Genomic DNA, 17,131 nt, shown 5'->3' with positions numbered 1-17,131 from the left:
AAAAACAACCAAAGTGATTTAAACATTTAATTGTACTAAACTAACATTAACAAATATATATCTTCATCATTACAGAAAATCAAAATCATCATTAAATTCATTGGCAGGGTCAGGAATTGAGACATCAATAGTTGGAAGAGGAAAATTAGAAGGAGTAGCAACATCATCTTGCAGAGGTGAAGGTTCAACAATATTCATATCATCATCACCACCTAAATAAGACAATAATAAAGTGTCAATTAAATGTATGTAAATCAATATTAAAATAAAAAAAATTTATAAAGTTCGAAGAGACTAAGACAATAATACCTTCATTATCCCTCCCAGGAGTTGTCAAATTTGAAATGTCTTCATTGTTGACAACACTTTCAAATGTTGCCACATCTCCATCATCAAACTCTGGAACAGGATCTTCTTCAGTCACCCAAAAGTCCACCAAATCAATGTTTTCAAAGTCAATAGGATCATAGCTTGCCTTCTGCTTCTTCAATGTACTCCTGACAAATAAAATTTTAATTAGATGTAAATCCATATCAAAATAAAAATGTTCATAACTTATAAAATTACCTATACTTTAATCGCAAGTTATAGTTTGTGAAAACTAAATCATTTAGCCTTTTGTGCTCCAGTCTATTTCTTCTTTTTGTATGAATGCGTTCAAATAAACTCCAATTCCTTTCACAGCCAGAAGAAGAAGAAGTTTGACTAAGAATGCGCATCGCAACACGTTGCAATTCTGGCACTGAACATCCATAATATGTCCACCATTCATCTAAATCATGAAAATATGAAATATAAAATTAGTGAATGACCATAAATATACTATTAGCTATTAAATAAAACACTTACAAGGGTCAAGTTTCTTGGAATTAATTATTCCATTTCTTTTAGACAGAACTGAAATTATGTTCAAATCAAATAAGCAAATATATCATGGTTACGGAAGTCTATCCATCGCATATAGGCTTAAGGACATCGTGGCATAACCGTCAAGGCAAAGTATGGACCTAAATGATCGAATGGAATGATACATAGACAAGGAAATCTCTTATAAATTCCAGGGTACTCCTTTTTTTTTATTCAATTAAGAATTTTTTCAAGGGACAGTCTCAGGTAGACAGTTTCTATGGGGTGTAGGCCTCCCAAAAGGTAACGGAGGCGTGCAAAGGTTTCCTCGGGCCAGACGGAGATTGGCCCTCGAGTGCAAAGGCAGAAGGGAGCTTGACTGCAAGACCCACCCGTCGAGCAGGGACGAAAGTCGGCCTTAGTGATCCGACGGTGCCGAGTGGAAGGGCCGTCGCTGTGCTGCTTTTTGACATGATGGTCTACTGAAAGATTCTTTGGCTTCACGATAAGTAGTTGCTTGTTTCATTACCAAGAAGCCATCAACCTCTTCGTTTGAGTAAGACTCCATCACATCAATTAAAGCCATCATTAACTTTGACTTGATAGAGCAATCTGGAGCATATGTGATTGCAGGATTCAGCAAATATGATGCTGCATGAAGATTGGTCTTTAAATGCTTGTCCCATCGAGTTTGAATGATTGTTGTGTAGGGCTTATACAGCTCCTTGTTCTTCTTAAACATCTCCTTAATTGCCATTTTCGCCCTTCGCATGCCTTCATAAACATAAGGCAATGAAGGCTTCTCATCTGAATCAACAATTCTCAACAATTTTATGAGAGGAGATACAATTTTCACAACTTGATAACAATCATTCCAAAACCGATTGTCCAATATGATTGCACTAAAATTTTTTCCTACTTCAGTCCTTGATAATTTGTGGTCCACAAAGTGTTAATCAACAACTAAAGCTTGCAAGTCATTCTTGTGCATATATATGCTGTGCAATGTAATAAATGTGGTAGCAAACCTCGTGGCACCAGGACGCACAATTTCTTTCCAAGTTGGTCTTCTCCTCAACCACGATAAGAAAACCATATGATTATATGCAAATACAGTTATCTTTGATGCCTTTGATGCGAGGTCTGACACATGAGGCATGCTTGAAAAGTCTTTCAATACAAGATTCAAACAATGTGCAGCACAAGGTGACCAATAAATACTTTTATACTTCTCTTTAATCAATCTACCACATGCTACATAGTTAGCTGCATTGTCAGTCACCACATGAACAATATTTTTCGGACCAATCCACTCAATGACTTCACAAAATAGTGTGAATAGAGTTTTGGCATCTTTAACTAGATCTGATGCATCAACAGACTTCACAAATACCATACCATGTGTAGAATACACTAAGAAGTTTATCAAGGTACGCTGTCTAACATCAGTCCATCCATCAGCCATGAGTGTGCAACCATTGTTTTTCCATTTAGCACGATGGCTATCAATGAGTAATTGACATTCTTTTCTCCAGTCACTCAACAAGTTAGTTTTAAAATCATAAGCACTAGGAGCTTTAAACCCAGGCCCTATTGAAGCAATGCCATCCACAGCCTTTTGAAATAAAGGACAATCAAACGCCTTAAACGGAATGCAGTTTACAATAGCCCATTCAGCAATCAACATTTTCACATTATGCTTTGCTTCTTTAGTTGCTAATGCACTCTTAATGCCAGGTTGGGAATCAGGAGTTGTCCTAGGAGCAAAAAAATTGTCTATGCTCCCAGAAGCTTTCCTCTTCCTCACACTACTTGTGACATTTGGTGATTCAACATGAGTTTCTTCGACTTCCTCTTCTATGTTTTCAATAGTTTTCTTCTTTGACCCTTCTTTTAAAGACTCTGCCATTCTATAACGTACATCATGTGGAACTTTTTTACAAGCAGCTATTTGACCAACAGTGCCAGCAAGATGTTGCTTCATCCTATTTATCCCACCTCCTCTATAACTATTAGTACAAAAAAGACACGTATATATATTTTGTGTTCCTTCTTTTTTGTACGCAATATGTGCCCATGCTGGATCAGTTTTGGCACGTAATGAGGATGTGGGTGTGGAGGTTTCGGTAGGAGGATTTGAAGATCCAGTATTAGGAGTCATGTTGTCATTTCCAGAACTTTGGTTATTTGAAATATCCATCACTGCTACTCAAAAAACAAATCAAAAGCTTAACACAACATTAATCATTAAACAATCAAGTTATTTAGTTTCAGATTTCATATTGAACAAAGTGGGGAACCGTCCATAATTTTACAACCGTCCATAGTTTCAAATTTCACTACTTCATTATATACAATGAAATGACCACAATTTTAAACCAAACACGTTCACAATTTTGAAACCAAACAAGTAATTCTAAACTAGAGCATCAAATTATTTCAGAGTACCATTAATTTTCAGAATATCCGTTCCTCACGCATCAATTTTGGAATCCATTGATGAGTTCAGAGTCTTACTTTTCACACAATTGAAAATGAACTTCAGACAATTAATTCGGAAGCAGAATTCAGACAATGAACTTCAGACAATTAATTTTCACACACAGAATATCCATTCCTCACGCAGAAGCAGAATTCAAATTCGGAAATTCCAGAATGACAAAATCAAACCATAAAAATAATTATCAAACCAGAATGGCAGAGATTAATAGATTATCACCGTCACTTCCTCCAAGTTCGACTTTGCTGACTGGCCGAGAGCAGAGAATGAGAGTTCAAAATCAAAACTTCAAACGAAAATTGGGAGGCTGGACCTGGGAGAGATCGGCGAGCACTCAGCCGCTCACTAACAATTGGATCGGCGATGACAGGGCACCGACGGCGCGGGCAAGGCGACAAGCTTCAGGCGCGGGCAAGGCGAGGAGCTTCAGGCACGGCGACGGCAGGGCACCGAGCAGCTTCAGGCGAGGCAGGGGACGACGGTCGACGACACACCGAGAGTGAGGGCACAGAACCGTGTGCGAGCTTCAGCGAGCTGGGAGATTCAGTGAGCACACGTCGGCGAGATTCAGCGAGCTGCCGAGCTGGGACCGAGGACGCCGTAGCAAGCTGAGCACACGGCGGCTGCGAGGGCGACGAAGGACGAGATCGAGATTGCCAGAGACCGAATGAGGAAGAACCGAAGAACGACTGAAGGAGACGGGCGCTGGGTCGAGACTCGAGCGACTGAGCGAGGCTGCGGGAGTTCGAGCTGGTGTTTTGGAATCGCCGAACCGGTTTGCAAGTGTGTGTTTTTTTTTTTAAGAAACGGCGTCGTTTTCGGGCTCTGGAGGGGGCAAAAAGGTGAACTGGATAAACCCCCTAAACCGGCGGTTTACCCGGTTTAACACCGGTTCTTACCGGCTCAACCGGTTCACCACCGGTTCAAACCCTGGCCGGTTTTTTCCTTAACCCAGACCGGACATCAGGCCGGTTCACCGGTTGAACCGGCCGGTCCGGTCCGGTTTTTTTTTTCCATGCTTTGACAAGCTATGTCGCGTAGAGAATTAAAGACGATCGCACATGTGGATAACAAACCGGCAAAATGAAGCGACATCCCCAAAAGCTGCACATATCCGTTCACGGCTTTATCTCCGAAGTATCTAAGTCGACGTATTTAAATCTTTTTTTTTGTATTCTTAATATAAAACATAAATAACTAATTTAAAAAGACTAAAATTTTAGTTAACTGTATATAATAAATATATACTGACTTTTCTAAAGTATTTTATCTAATCATATATTTTGAAATCTTCTTAATAAAAATGTTTTATAATCAATAAAAATATTTTTTTTCTAAACATTATAAATTTAAAAGACAAAATAAATTAAAACCAATCAAACCTAACGTGTTCTTGCATTGAGATTAGGATTGGGCGTAGTAATGCCTAAATTTTGTAAGCAGTTGCGGGCTCGATCTCATAACTTTAAGGGTCCAAGTGTTTGAAAATATCAAGTATCATTTCATTCACAAATCAGCCTGAATATTTAATAAACATACTTTGAAAAAAAATCAATTGTCTATCTAAAGTCTAAACCTCGATTTTAGTCATTCTCACCTAAACCCTCCTATTTTTATCAAATTAATTGATTAAATAAAAATAGGATATTGATGCTCCAAACTTACGTCGCTGTTGACTAATATGCGGGTATAATGATGATGTATGTGTGTCCGTATCCGTGTGTGCATGTTCGTGTGCATATAAAGCATTCATTCACATCTTTGCAATTTCATGTAAGTTTGGAGCATTTTCTGATTTGTGATTAAAAAGTGAAGCTTGATGTTGTTAAATAGATGAAAGCTCAGATCTTTAATTTGCTCTGCATGGTGTGTTGCCTTGTGTAACCACTAACCATATCCAAATACAATTCTGTTCAATTAATTAAGCTCCAGGGTGACAAAGGTTCCATTTTTTAATTCCATCATAAAGAAAGAGAGTCTATTCTATCCTATCCTCCCCCCTCCCCCCAAAAAAATTCCCTTCAATTACTTGACATTGGTCTTTTATGGGAATGTCTGCTAATATTCCTTTCATAAAAATTATGACCAACTTAGCTAATCTTCTAATATTTACAGATAACTCTTGAACCCCTTTCAGCGGATATTTTCCTCTCATGTTCACACATGCATGGACAGCCTCCCAAACATTACTCAGGGCCATAATAATATTTCGTATTTGCCCAGTCTTTACCATTTTACTATTATATATAAGTCATTTGTAAAAAAATTTTTGTCTTAAATATAGATAATCAATGAGTTTTTTTTTTTCAGTTTTACCTTGTTGAATTAATAAATGGAGAGAAAGATAAAGTAAATAACTGATAAAAAATAGAAAATATATTTTAATGCATCTCTTTAATAAGGGCAAATGTGGAAAAAAATTATCAATTTAATAAATTTTTAATTTGCAGTTTTGGGATACAATTGATTTATAAATGGGAATATAGTGTAATTAATTTTTTAATTATACATCCAACCTCGTTATGATTTATCAAACGCGTTGGGAAAAAATAAAACCTCCTTGATTTGCTCTATCATTAAGATGCTTTTGCTTTCATGTATTTATAAGTAAAATTGAATGCTTTGATTTTAAATGTAAAAATTTAATAGGCTTAATATCATTTTTAGCACTTAAAATCTAAAATACTAATTTGGGTTTACTTCATTCTCTATCATTTTGACGTGTAAGGTGGCTAAATTGGAAAATAATAATTTCAAGATTTTTTTTTATAGAATTGTTCCTTAGTTCAATGCTTTTATGCATTGGTCAAAATTATCAGCTCCCACTTATTCATGATATAAGTTACCTCGAATACAATGACTTGATCCAAAATATAAATCACTTAAAAAGTAATTAATACTATATTTGTCACTTTTCTCCTGGCAATTAATACTAACTCCTTATAATTTTCTCTCTTCTTCCCAACCTTATTTAATATGAACAAAGTTGAAAAAAATTCAATTTGAAATATATTGAATGAATTAATTATCATTTCTTGATATTGATGAATTGATTAAAATGATTTATATTATGGACCGGAGGGACTAGAAAAATTGTCCACTGATAATTTCATTTTATTTTTTATCATGTTGCAGTATAAATTTTTTTTTTATTCATACTTTTCTTCTCTTTGGGACAGCATATCTTTGAAGTGACGAAGTCACATTTAAATTATTATTTAAGAAAGACCGCATGAGCCATGTACGTGCGCAAACATAGTAACACATTTCCATATCTTGAATATTTTGATTGTTCATTAATTATAAACGAGCTTCTACCTAATCAGTCTCAGCTTTCTGCAAATTAAATTAAGAATTCATAGAATATCATAACAACATTCAATGCATTTTAAAAAAGGCAAAAAAAGAAAAAAGAAGAAGAAGAAGAAGACGACTTGATAAAAGGTGTGACACGCCACCAAATTTACTAATGCACGTATACCAATAACATATATTACTATAGCTAGTGGTACTCACATAGCATTAGCAACATGATGATGAATCCTTACGAAGGATTAATTAAGCTCTCTTATTTACTCGTTACACAGTACCATACCTCTAGACGTCTTTAACTAGACATGACTGCCATCTTTTGCTGTTGCCGGTGGTGATGGTGAGCAGGGTGGTATGTACGGCAAGTTTATGGGTGGTAGGGGTGGCGGCCGCCTGATGTGTGGCAGTATGATTGCAAAACCCGTAGAGATGAGAACCAAAATGGCAAAAAAGAGGAAGAAGAAGAAGGGCAATGGTGATGCCATGATGTTATGAGCTTTGTGATTGTGCTTGGCGCTGGGAAGCAGCAGAGTGAGATTGGTTTATATAGGCAAAAATGAGGAAGCCTTTGCCCATTAAAGTTCATTTTTGAAATATCAGAGGTTTGGTGCGGTTTGTGCAAAATATTCATTGGGTACATAATATAGAACTGGTTAATTAATTTGAGTAAATTAATGAAGTTAAATAAATTATTTAATTTTTATAAATAAAAACATGATTTACTTAAAATATCCTATTTATAACATCAGATTATATATAAGTTTATAAATTAGATAAATTAGTTATGATACGAGCACCACTCACAGTGAGAAGATGTATATCCATGAACCACAAATGAGCACAACCCATAGTAAATGTGTTTGTTATGCTAAATTGGCAATGTAAAGCATAAGAGTAGAGAAATTTGTTGATAACTCTGGTTAGCTTTGGCTAACTAGCCCATGCCATAGCAAGGCTATTTGTTACATCATCATATTAATTATTGTATTTTGTATGTTACTATATATATAAAATATTCAGTGGGGTTCAACAAACAAACATATATTGTACAATATATATATATATATATATATATATATGTATGTATGACATATATGTATGACCATTCCGATAACTTTATAATCTACTAGGTTATGAATTAGTTCACATGCCACACATCTGGACTACACAGTTGCTACTTGACATTTAGCTAAGATGATTAGATGACAGTGTTCGGAATGGAATTAGTTTAGGTCCCCTCTGGATCATTTAAATTCTATCTGGACAGTCCAGATTTAATATTTTCAATTAATTATTTTTAAATAACAAAAATCATTTTTTAAAAAGTAATAATTAAGTTATGCTTTTTATTTTAGATTCTATACCCATTAAAAATTATTTTAAAAAATAAAAAAAAATGTAGATCGTCCATTTTAGATCTAGACAGTATAGATGAGATGAGCTTTGGGTGTTCATCTCTAAGATGAGCACCACCCAGACTAGTTCCGTTTGGAATATATGCTTATAATAATTCAAGAAATTTTTATTGAGAGAAGGACATTCATTCCAAAAATTGAAAATTACATTAAGTGAATCATGTCTGAGGTTAGCAATGGAATCGTAGGGTGGCCTCTAACAAATGTCAAACCTAGCTACATTCAAATCCCAAAAGTTTCCTTGGCCTTTAACATAATCAAATTATAATAACGTTATTGATTTATATGAAAATAAACAATAATTTACATGCACTAATTAATTTTTCACATATTTAAAATATGTAATGTTTGACTAATTAAGCAATTTAGAGGCAAAACTAATATGGTGAAGTATAAAACTAAAAGTAAATATATTTTTAAAAGTGCGAGAATAAGAGTGGAAAATTTGTTACTCTCTCATGTCCTTCTTATAATGTTTAAATTTTTGAATCGATCCAGTTCCTATTATAAGATTCACAACTATACATATATGATTGAAACTTTTGTTCAAATTTTTCTTTCCAAAGGGGTATACTGCTGGGGTCCGGGACAAAATCAGTAATAAATGAATGCATTTGATAGAGTTGAGATAATAACAAAACATCATATATAATTCACAACGATTCCGATAAAAACAAAAACTTTAGTTCATTCATGAAGGATTCATGGACGGAAAAAAAATTTGGGCCGTCCATAAATGAATACAAGCAAATGAACAAAAATTTTATCCATCCATAAATATTGCTAAAGATTGAGTAAGTGGCTAACAATAGTTGAAGTGGCGTTGAAACAAACTTTAATTCATTCATGAAGGATTCATGGAAAAAAAAGAAAAGAAAGAGAACTCTTGAACAAAACTAATCAGAATGTCCATCTAAATGAAGTTGTTCAAACTTTCTGAACTCTGAAAGCAACACACACCACAAAACATGAAATACACACACATACACATATATGTATAGTTACAATCCAAAGCAAGGCATTACTTACAATTATTAAATATACCAACTCCATATAGTGAAGAAGTGTCATAAGAGTTATCCGCTAATTCACATGACAATGTTGAAAGTGGATAGTTTTTGCTTAATTGCAAGCAACTATGCTAAAACATCTTTGATATCTATTCTTCCACCAGGCAATTCTGCATAGCATGCCACACCAATCCCAGCAAAGCCAGCCAGACACTCTTGAATGTTGCGTTCCATATTTGAATTCTGCATAATCTTCCTAATGTCTCTATCAGATAGAACAAGCAAATATGGATCCAAAATCTGAAGGACTCCATCAGCTAATGTTAGCATGCAGAATTTGGGTAGGCTTAGATCCTCATGAAACATGCTATCTCTCGGCTTCTTTCTAGCAGGCATCTCCAGCATCAAAATCCCATAGCTGTAGTTATCCCCTTTTGTTGTAACTTCGACACTTTCTCCATACACTAGCCAAACATTAATATCTTTATAGAAAATATCAAATTCCATAATAATTAAAGTTACTTTTAGGTAAAAACAGACGTTTAAAAAAAACAATGCACTGATATACAAAATGTTTAGTATTGAAGTTGAGCATACTCAAGATTTATTTTCTATTAATTAATCATTATTAGAAAAAAAATCAAGGTATTATTGAACAACATAAAAACAACAACATAAGAAGGAGTTATACCTAGAGGAACATAGCCAATTGTTCCCTTAATTGCTGAAGATTTAGTTTGGCCCACACTCGAGTAGCTTGTAACTTCATGAAGAAGCCTAGCTAATCCAAAGTCTCCTAAGTGCGCAACCATATCATCACCAAGAAGAACATTACTTGGCTTGATATCACAACGAACCATAGTTTCCTTAAAACCATGATGAAGATAATCCAAAGCATGAGCCACATATATGGCTACATCCAATCTTTGTCCGAAATTCAAATGTAGATCTCAAGGTTCATCAAGTTTATTCGCTGACAACCAATTCTGCAAGCTCCCGTTAGGCATGAACTCATAAACAAGGGCCTTAAAATCATTGCCATTGTAATCAATGCTTGAACATGAAGTCAGAATCTTCAAAAGATTTCTATGACGGACTTTACTAAGAGTCTTGCATTCTGTGAAGAAAATCCATTGGTTGCATCATGCGGCTCTTTATAAGAAACCCTCACATGAGCATTTTTGTGAGGAAGACAACTTTTTATGTTTTCTTCTCTTGAATGATGAGGCAAATTACAGCACAAGTAAGAGCACTGCTTACCACAATGATAAGTATTATAAATTTGAAAGGCTTCTTCCACTTATTTGGGCATGTAGGTAGCTTTAGTTGAGGTATACCGCCACAAAGATCCTCATTTCCTGTGAGTGAAATAGCTGTGATATTATCAAACACTCGTCCTTTTAGAACCTCACCATAAAAATGGTTGTGAGATAGGTTCATAAGTGTCCAATATTGGAAGATCTTTTAGTTGTTGTGGGATTGTGCCTGACAAGTTATTGTTGGAAAGGTATAAGCTGATGAGGGATTTTGATGAACTAAAGGATGAGGGGATACTGCCATGAAAAAAGTTCCCACTCATGTCAAGATCTGTCAACTGTAAGCATTCCCCAAGTTCCGTTGGAATGTGACCAGAAAAATTGTTTTCACTCATATATAATCCCACTAATTGCTTCAGGTTACCAATCACAGATGGAATGTGACCAATCAAGGAATTAGAAGACATGTCAAGATCTATTAAGCTTTCTAGATGACCAAAGGTTAGATTTGGTACAATGCCGCTTGAATTATTTTGATGCATGTACAAGAATTGCAAACCTTTACAACATTTGAGGCTTATTGGAATTGTTCCCTCAAAACTATTATCAAACAATGAAAGGACAACCAACTTAGTAAGATTTTCGAAGATATTAGGAATTCTATCAGATAATTGATTTTGGTATTGGTATGGGTTTCCAAGATTTTCAAGCTTTCCAATCGAATGTGGAATTGTGCCTTGAAGAAAGTTATATCCCAATCTAAGGCTAAGTAATCCGTCTAATTGCCCAATCTCATTAACCATGCCTCTAAAGATATGATTGAATGTCAAATGAAGAATTTCAAGCTGGGAAGAGAGATTCCCAATTGAGTTAGGCAATACAGCACTAAATTTATTTTTTGAAAGCACTATTGAATGCAATTGACTACAATTTGTTAAGGATGAGAGGAAATCTAGGTCATGACCTTTTCCACTCAAAATTATTTTCGTCAATTACAAATGTATGAAGTTTACGTACTCTTCCCAAACAGGTAGGGAGTAGGCCCCTGGAAGCATTTTTATATATTGCAAATAGTTGCAATTGAGAGATGCTGCATAATGAATATAGAATAGTTCCTGTCAACATGTTGTGTCCCACATTAAAATATCGAAGATTTGGGAAAGCAAGGCCAATATTTGATCAAATAGTTTCAGACAAGTGGTTGAAAGCAAAGCCTAGGTGTTCCATGCGAGAAAGGTTATAAAGTGAAGAAGGGAATTATACCAGAAAGGTTGTTTTTACCAAGATGGTACACGTACACATTTGACAGCCGTCCAAGAGATCGAGGTATACTTCCTTCCAAATTATTAAATGAAAGAGATAAACGCTCCAAGGATGAAAGATTTCCCAAGAAAGCTGGAATGTTTCCATGAAGTTTATTATCATTGAGTCCCAACGCTGTAAGTTGTGGCATGGATCCAAACCACATGGGAATTTCGCGGATCAAATTATTGGCACTGAAGAAAATTTGCCGGAGTTTAGAGTAGTTGGCCAACTGTGCAGGAACTTCTCCCTCAAAATAATTTTGGCTCAAATCGAGAAACTGCAATCGTTTGAGATGGCCAATTTGTTGGGGAATTTGACCATGCAATCCATTATACAAAAGATTGAGCAGTTTTAGAAAGGTTAAGTTACCTAATGCTGGTGCAAGAGTGGCTCCAAAGTATTGGTTTGATAAGTTCAAAGCTGAGACTCTCATGTGGTGGAGACTGCATGTAATGCCGTGCCATTTGCAGAAGTGGACAGAATCATTCCATGAAGGCAGGACCTGTGGAACGCCATCGGTTAACTCATCCTTGAGAGAAAGCAAAGCAAGCCGATCAGTGTCTGAGCCAGTGGCCATGGCCGCTGTAGTTGGCAACAGAACTTGAGAAGCTATGCATAACAGAAAATTGACGGTAATAATGTAGGGGATCATCATTTTGATTGTGGCGAAGGAATCTGCAAAATGAAGCCACATACTCAACAACAAATCATGTACGAGCAAAGTGTATCTAACGAACAATGGAGAGCGAAAGAAAAGTTCATGGAGCTTGTAATTGAGCAAAGCACTTGCTTTGTTATAATAAATAATTATCGAGATTCTATGTGGACCAAGATAGAGGTAAGAGTAAAGACTGGGCAATTTTGATTGGAGAATGTTATTATTAATTGTTGACCATATTATAATATCTACGTTATTTTATTAAACTCTCTTCAATTGTTTAATCCATTAATTTTAATGTTGTGCTGTATTTGAAATAAAAAAGTAACCTGTTTCAGACAAAAATTGAGCACAGTTGATAAAATATTTTGTTATTTTTGTATTATTTTTTTAAATTTTCAATTCAACCATCATGTTATAAAGATTTATTATTAAATCTTTATACTTTGCGTAATTCATAATTGATATTTAGCCCTTGTTATATTTATTATGCAAATTTAAATTCGAGTTAATTTAATTTCATTACTTGCATAAAATAAGTTAATAAATATTCACAATATTTTGATAAAAAATGAATGAATCGGAAAAAACTCGCAGATACTATAATTTAATGTTATATTTCCAATCAATCACACATAAAAAATTTATAATTTAATTTCTTAAACACTCCCTAACCGCTTCGAGCCTGATTGGTTAAGCGGTAGGATCTCCAATAAACCCAAATGCTTATGAAGCATGTTTAGGATGTTTGGATAATTTTTATAAAATCCCGATAGATTGTGATTTTAACCTTCTACCGCACCTTTAGGATAAGCAACAAGAAATAGCATATGCGTTTGAAAAATCCCAATGAATTTTTAGCAACTAAATTTTTTCCAATCTACCCCCCATTCTAATGGTAATTCTTTTAGTTTTTTTGGAAAACATATAATATGAAACTGTTTTTCCTTTAATTTTATCTAGAAGACATTTTTTAAAAAAAAAAATCAGATAACGGATGACATATGATTGAAACAATACAATCAAATATTCAGGTAATATTCTGATTTGAGGAACATCATTAAATTAAGAAAATGATGATGATCAATAATTTTTCAGCTTATTTTTATATATAAAGGGAGTATATGGGGTCTTTTATTTAATATTTGTACTACACATAAATTGCCAAGTGATTTTAAATAATAATTTTAAAATAAAAATAATATTTAAATATTCATGTCATTTATTAAATTATATTTAATAAAATTTACTATTAAATATAATAATTATGAAAATGTAAACAACTTTATTAACTTCATGTCTTTTTTAGTAATTATATACCCATAAGTGATTTTAATAAATAAAACCTAACGTAACCACGATTCTTAAAATCACTTATAAACCAAATAGAAATCATAATTAACCAGTGTCACTTATAAAATTCATAATTATCTAAAATCACAGTTGTTCACTACTAATTCAAATGAGCACTTCCATTGGTAAAGGAATTTACGAGATGAACCTTGGCGGCTAGATCTCTAAAATATCCAAGTCAACGAATTTAAATTTTCTTCTTAGAAAATGGACTAGCTGTATTTGAATTTAAGCAAAGCATTTCCATTTTTTAATAATAAATAATTAAAAATATGAGTACATATTATAATATTCAAAAGACTTTCAGAAATTTTTTGTGCACCGAGGTAGAGATAAGTCATAGAGTAAAGACTGGGCAATTTTGATAGGTGAATGATAACTGCTGACCATATACTAGAAAATTAATACAGACTAGTACAATAACAATTTAAGTAGTGAATGAACTTAGGATGTGCTTTGTCATTTCAATTTTCAGTCTTCATCATGCATCTGCTTTTAAATTAAATGAACTTTATATTATTAATTAAAAATCTTGTAGTTTTAGGAAAAACACTTAAATTTTAACTTTACAAAAATGATATTCAAAAGAAAATTAAATAACATTGCACGGCCACAAATATTATGTTTTATAGATAAATAATGAGGTTTTTTTTTTCAGTTTTACATTGTTGATTTTTAATGTATCTCTTTATTAAATGGAGAGAAAGATAAAGTAAATAACTAAAAAAAATAGAAAATATTTTTAATGTATCTCTTTAATAAGGGTAAATGTGAAAAAAAATTATCAATTTAATAAATTTTTTAATTTACGGGTTTGGGATTAAACAGATTTATAAATAGGAATATAGTGTTTGTTTTTTTTACCAGAGGAATATAGGAGAAATTCTTAAATAAACCTGGTCTGCCACGTCATTTGTGGTTTGATCAATCACAAGCTAACAACTCAGCTAATTTTAATCCTACTTGGCTGATGATTCAGCTGCCCCAATCAATTCAAATTTTATTTTCTAAACAAAATAACAAATAAATAAACCTTTTAATTTTGCGGGAAAAATCACCGAGGGTTCAAGGTTCAAACAGAGAAATCGCCGGCGGGGAGCATGTAGCATTGCCGCCGAAGAGTCCGTAGTGTTGCCGGCGAAGAGTACTCAGCTTTGCTGCATCTTCAATTTCAGTTTCGCTTCTAGTGCGTGTTCTTCCTACGGCATCTCTTGCGGCACGCGCTCTCCATCAACTGTCACAACTTTGTCACATTGTTTGTTTTAGAGTTGGTCTTGGGTAGAGAAGGTTTGTAGCCGGGGATGGCATCTTCAAACTCTAGGTCTCCACCGATGCCTGGAAGGGACAAATATTGCAGGTGCTGGAACTTCTCTTTTATCTTTGCAGTGCTACTGGTTGGCGGATGAGTGTGATTCAATTTCTGGAGGAAATAATTTATTTCAACTTCTGAAATTAACAAAAAAAAAAAAAAAGGGACTCGACAAACCATGGAGAACCATGACTCCACGCGGCGCATCCTCTCCCGGCGACTCCCCTATACTCAGGAACCCGAGCCAATGAAGGCCTCGAAATTTTCTACTGCCCTGTAAGATGGCCTGAATCTAAGATCGATTTCTCCCCCTAGGTGTTCTCCCGCTCTTCTTTCCCCTTCTATGCAATTCGTCTTTCTACTGCGCCGGCTATGCAGGACACATTACTTGGGAGCCATGAGGGGTTCAGCGGATATAAAACTTGGGGCTAACAGAAAATCACATTGATCCACCAATATTTAGGCAGAACCTGAAGTTCTGTATTCATTTGATAATTTAGTCACTGGAATGCATTGCATCATTATCATTGCCTTCATAAAAAACTCATTATTCATGTCAAAATCAATATATATTTTCGTGCAATCTAAGTTTATTGTATATTTGCTGGATATAATCTAAGTTTGCTATATTGAGTGGGCGTAACGAAATTGTTCATATAAATTCTCGATATAGTTTGCTTTCGGTGTGGGAATAAATTTCTTAGCATATGGACTTACTATAAATATTATTCTGCTTCATTTTTCTACTAAATTTTGGTAATAAAGATTTGGAAAAATTTGTAATAGTTGATTTTTGATTGTCAAAGTGCAGGATACGCAGAAAATTTGTTGAAGTCAGCATTCAGTGGCATCAAGTAAAGGTGATATTGGTGGAATTATGAAAACTCATGAAGGAGGTTCATTTAGACGAGGAACAAGTCTCAAATAAATAATACAATCATGGAAGCTATGAAAATCTTGTTTTGGAAAATTGCTTATTTGATGATAAATTAGAGTCAAGTTGATATTTATTATCAGCTTTTATAAATGGCCTTTGAACTTCAGACTTGAACATTTTTTTTGAAGTCTTGGTTTGAGGGCCTTAACAAGCTAAACAGTGTACATAGCAACACTAGAATGGGAAGAAGTTCAAGACCTTGTTGGGATGATTGTGGTTGTGTATAGTTGTATTTTCTTTACTCGTTTGCTTGTAAGAGCCAGTTTTAGCTTGGAACCTATATCAGATTGAATGAATGAAGTTTTTTTACGCTTTTCACTATTACTTTACATCAATGCTAATTTGCGCGGGTTCAACATGATATATGGTGGTAGACTTTTGACAGTTTTTATATATGTAGGTGTACATCTCATATGAGATGGGGTATATGTGGCAACTTAATATAATAAAGTCGATGCAAACTGTTTGCTGTGGTTTTGAAAACAGAGCAACAAAATCAGCATAATATGACTTCATCCCCTGCAAGTAATTGACTAGCACAAGTTACACGCTATGGTTTTCAAAACAAAATTATTAATAATCAACAATGGAAAAGTAATAATGCAAAGTCAAAAGCATGAGATGAAATAACATTTGAAGCTTATTTTCTTAAAAAATCAATTACATATGCCCGATTAGCCTTCTAATAACATATTCATATTTACATTCACTTGACACCGAATAATACACTGAAGAAAACAAAGTCAAACTAGAGAGCTCTCCTTGCCGACAAATCTATATCTAGAAATCTTCATCCCTGTACTCTTCATCATTCCACCATCGAGTTGAGACCAATTGCTTCCCCAACAATTCTATACCACCAAGCACGAGCTCTAAGACATTCTCTGAAAATATGAAAAAGTGCTTCTTCCTCCCCACATCCAAAGCTGCACTTCTGTCAAGAGCCAATTGTCTTTCTAACCCTTCAGAATTAGTGAGAAGTCTATCTTGTGCAACTGGCCATTTTAATATTCAAGTCTATAAAAGACCAGCATCGCATTGGGGAATTATTATATCAGAGCTGTGATATATGAACCAGAGTGCTAGCAATTTGAACAGGTTAAATAATTTCAATAAGCACAAAGCAGGTTCGCAAGAACATTTGAGCATTCAACTGGCCTTCTTTTCATTTTGATGTTGCATACCATCATTTAATTATAAATTAGACTATTGCTTAGCAAATGTCTTTAG

The 17,131-nt window shown here is 34.3% G+C and overlaps 2 protein-coding genes across 2 annotated transcripts; both read right to left on the bottom strand.

Moving 5' to 3' along the window:
• Positions 1 to 1,798: 1,798 nt before the first annotated feature.
• Positions 1,799 to 3,046, bottom strand: LOC114740785 (uncharacterized). Its single transcript, XM_028929009.1, has one exon. The coding sequence runs from the start codon at positions 3,044 to 3,046 to the stop codon at positions 1,799 to 1,801; it is 1,248 nt and encodes a 415-aa protein (XP_028784842.1).
• Positions 3,047 to 9,209: 6,163 nt separating this feature from the next.
• On the bottom strand, positions 9,210 to 9,943 carry LOC114740774 (receptor kinase-like protein Xa21). Its single transcript, XM_028928997.1, has 2 exons — positions 9,775 to 9,943; positions 9,210 to 9,547 (listed from the first exon to the last, which is right to left on the bottom strand). The coding sequence occupies exons 1-2, from the start codon at positions 9,941 to 9,943 to the stop codon at positions 9,210 to 9,212; spliced, it is 507 nt and encodes a 168-aa protein (XP_028784830.1).
• Between the last annotated feature and the right edge of the window lie 7,188 nt (positions 9,944 to 17,131).

The sequence above is a fragment of the Neltuma alba genome, unplaced genomic scaffold (genome assembly GCF_004799145.2).
Source record: "Neltuma alba isolate B1F8T4 unplaced genomic scaffold, ASM479914v2 tig00000574_pilon, whole genome shotgun sequence".
NCBI lineage: Eukaryota > Viridiplantae > Streptophyta > Magnoliopsida > Fabales > Fabaceae > Neltuma > Neltuma alba.
This window is presented reverse-complemented; position numbering and strand designations above follow the sequence as displayed.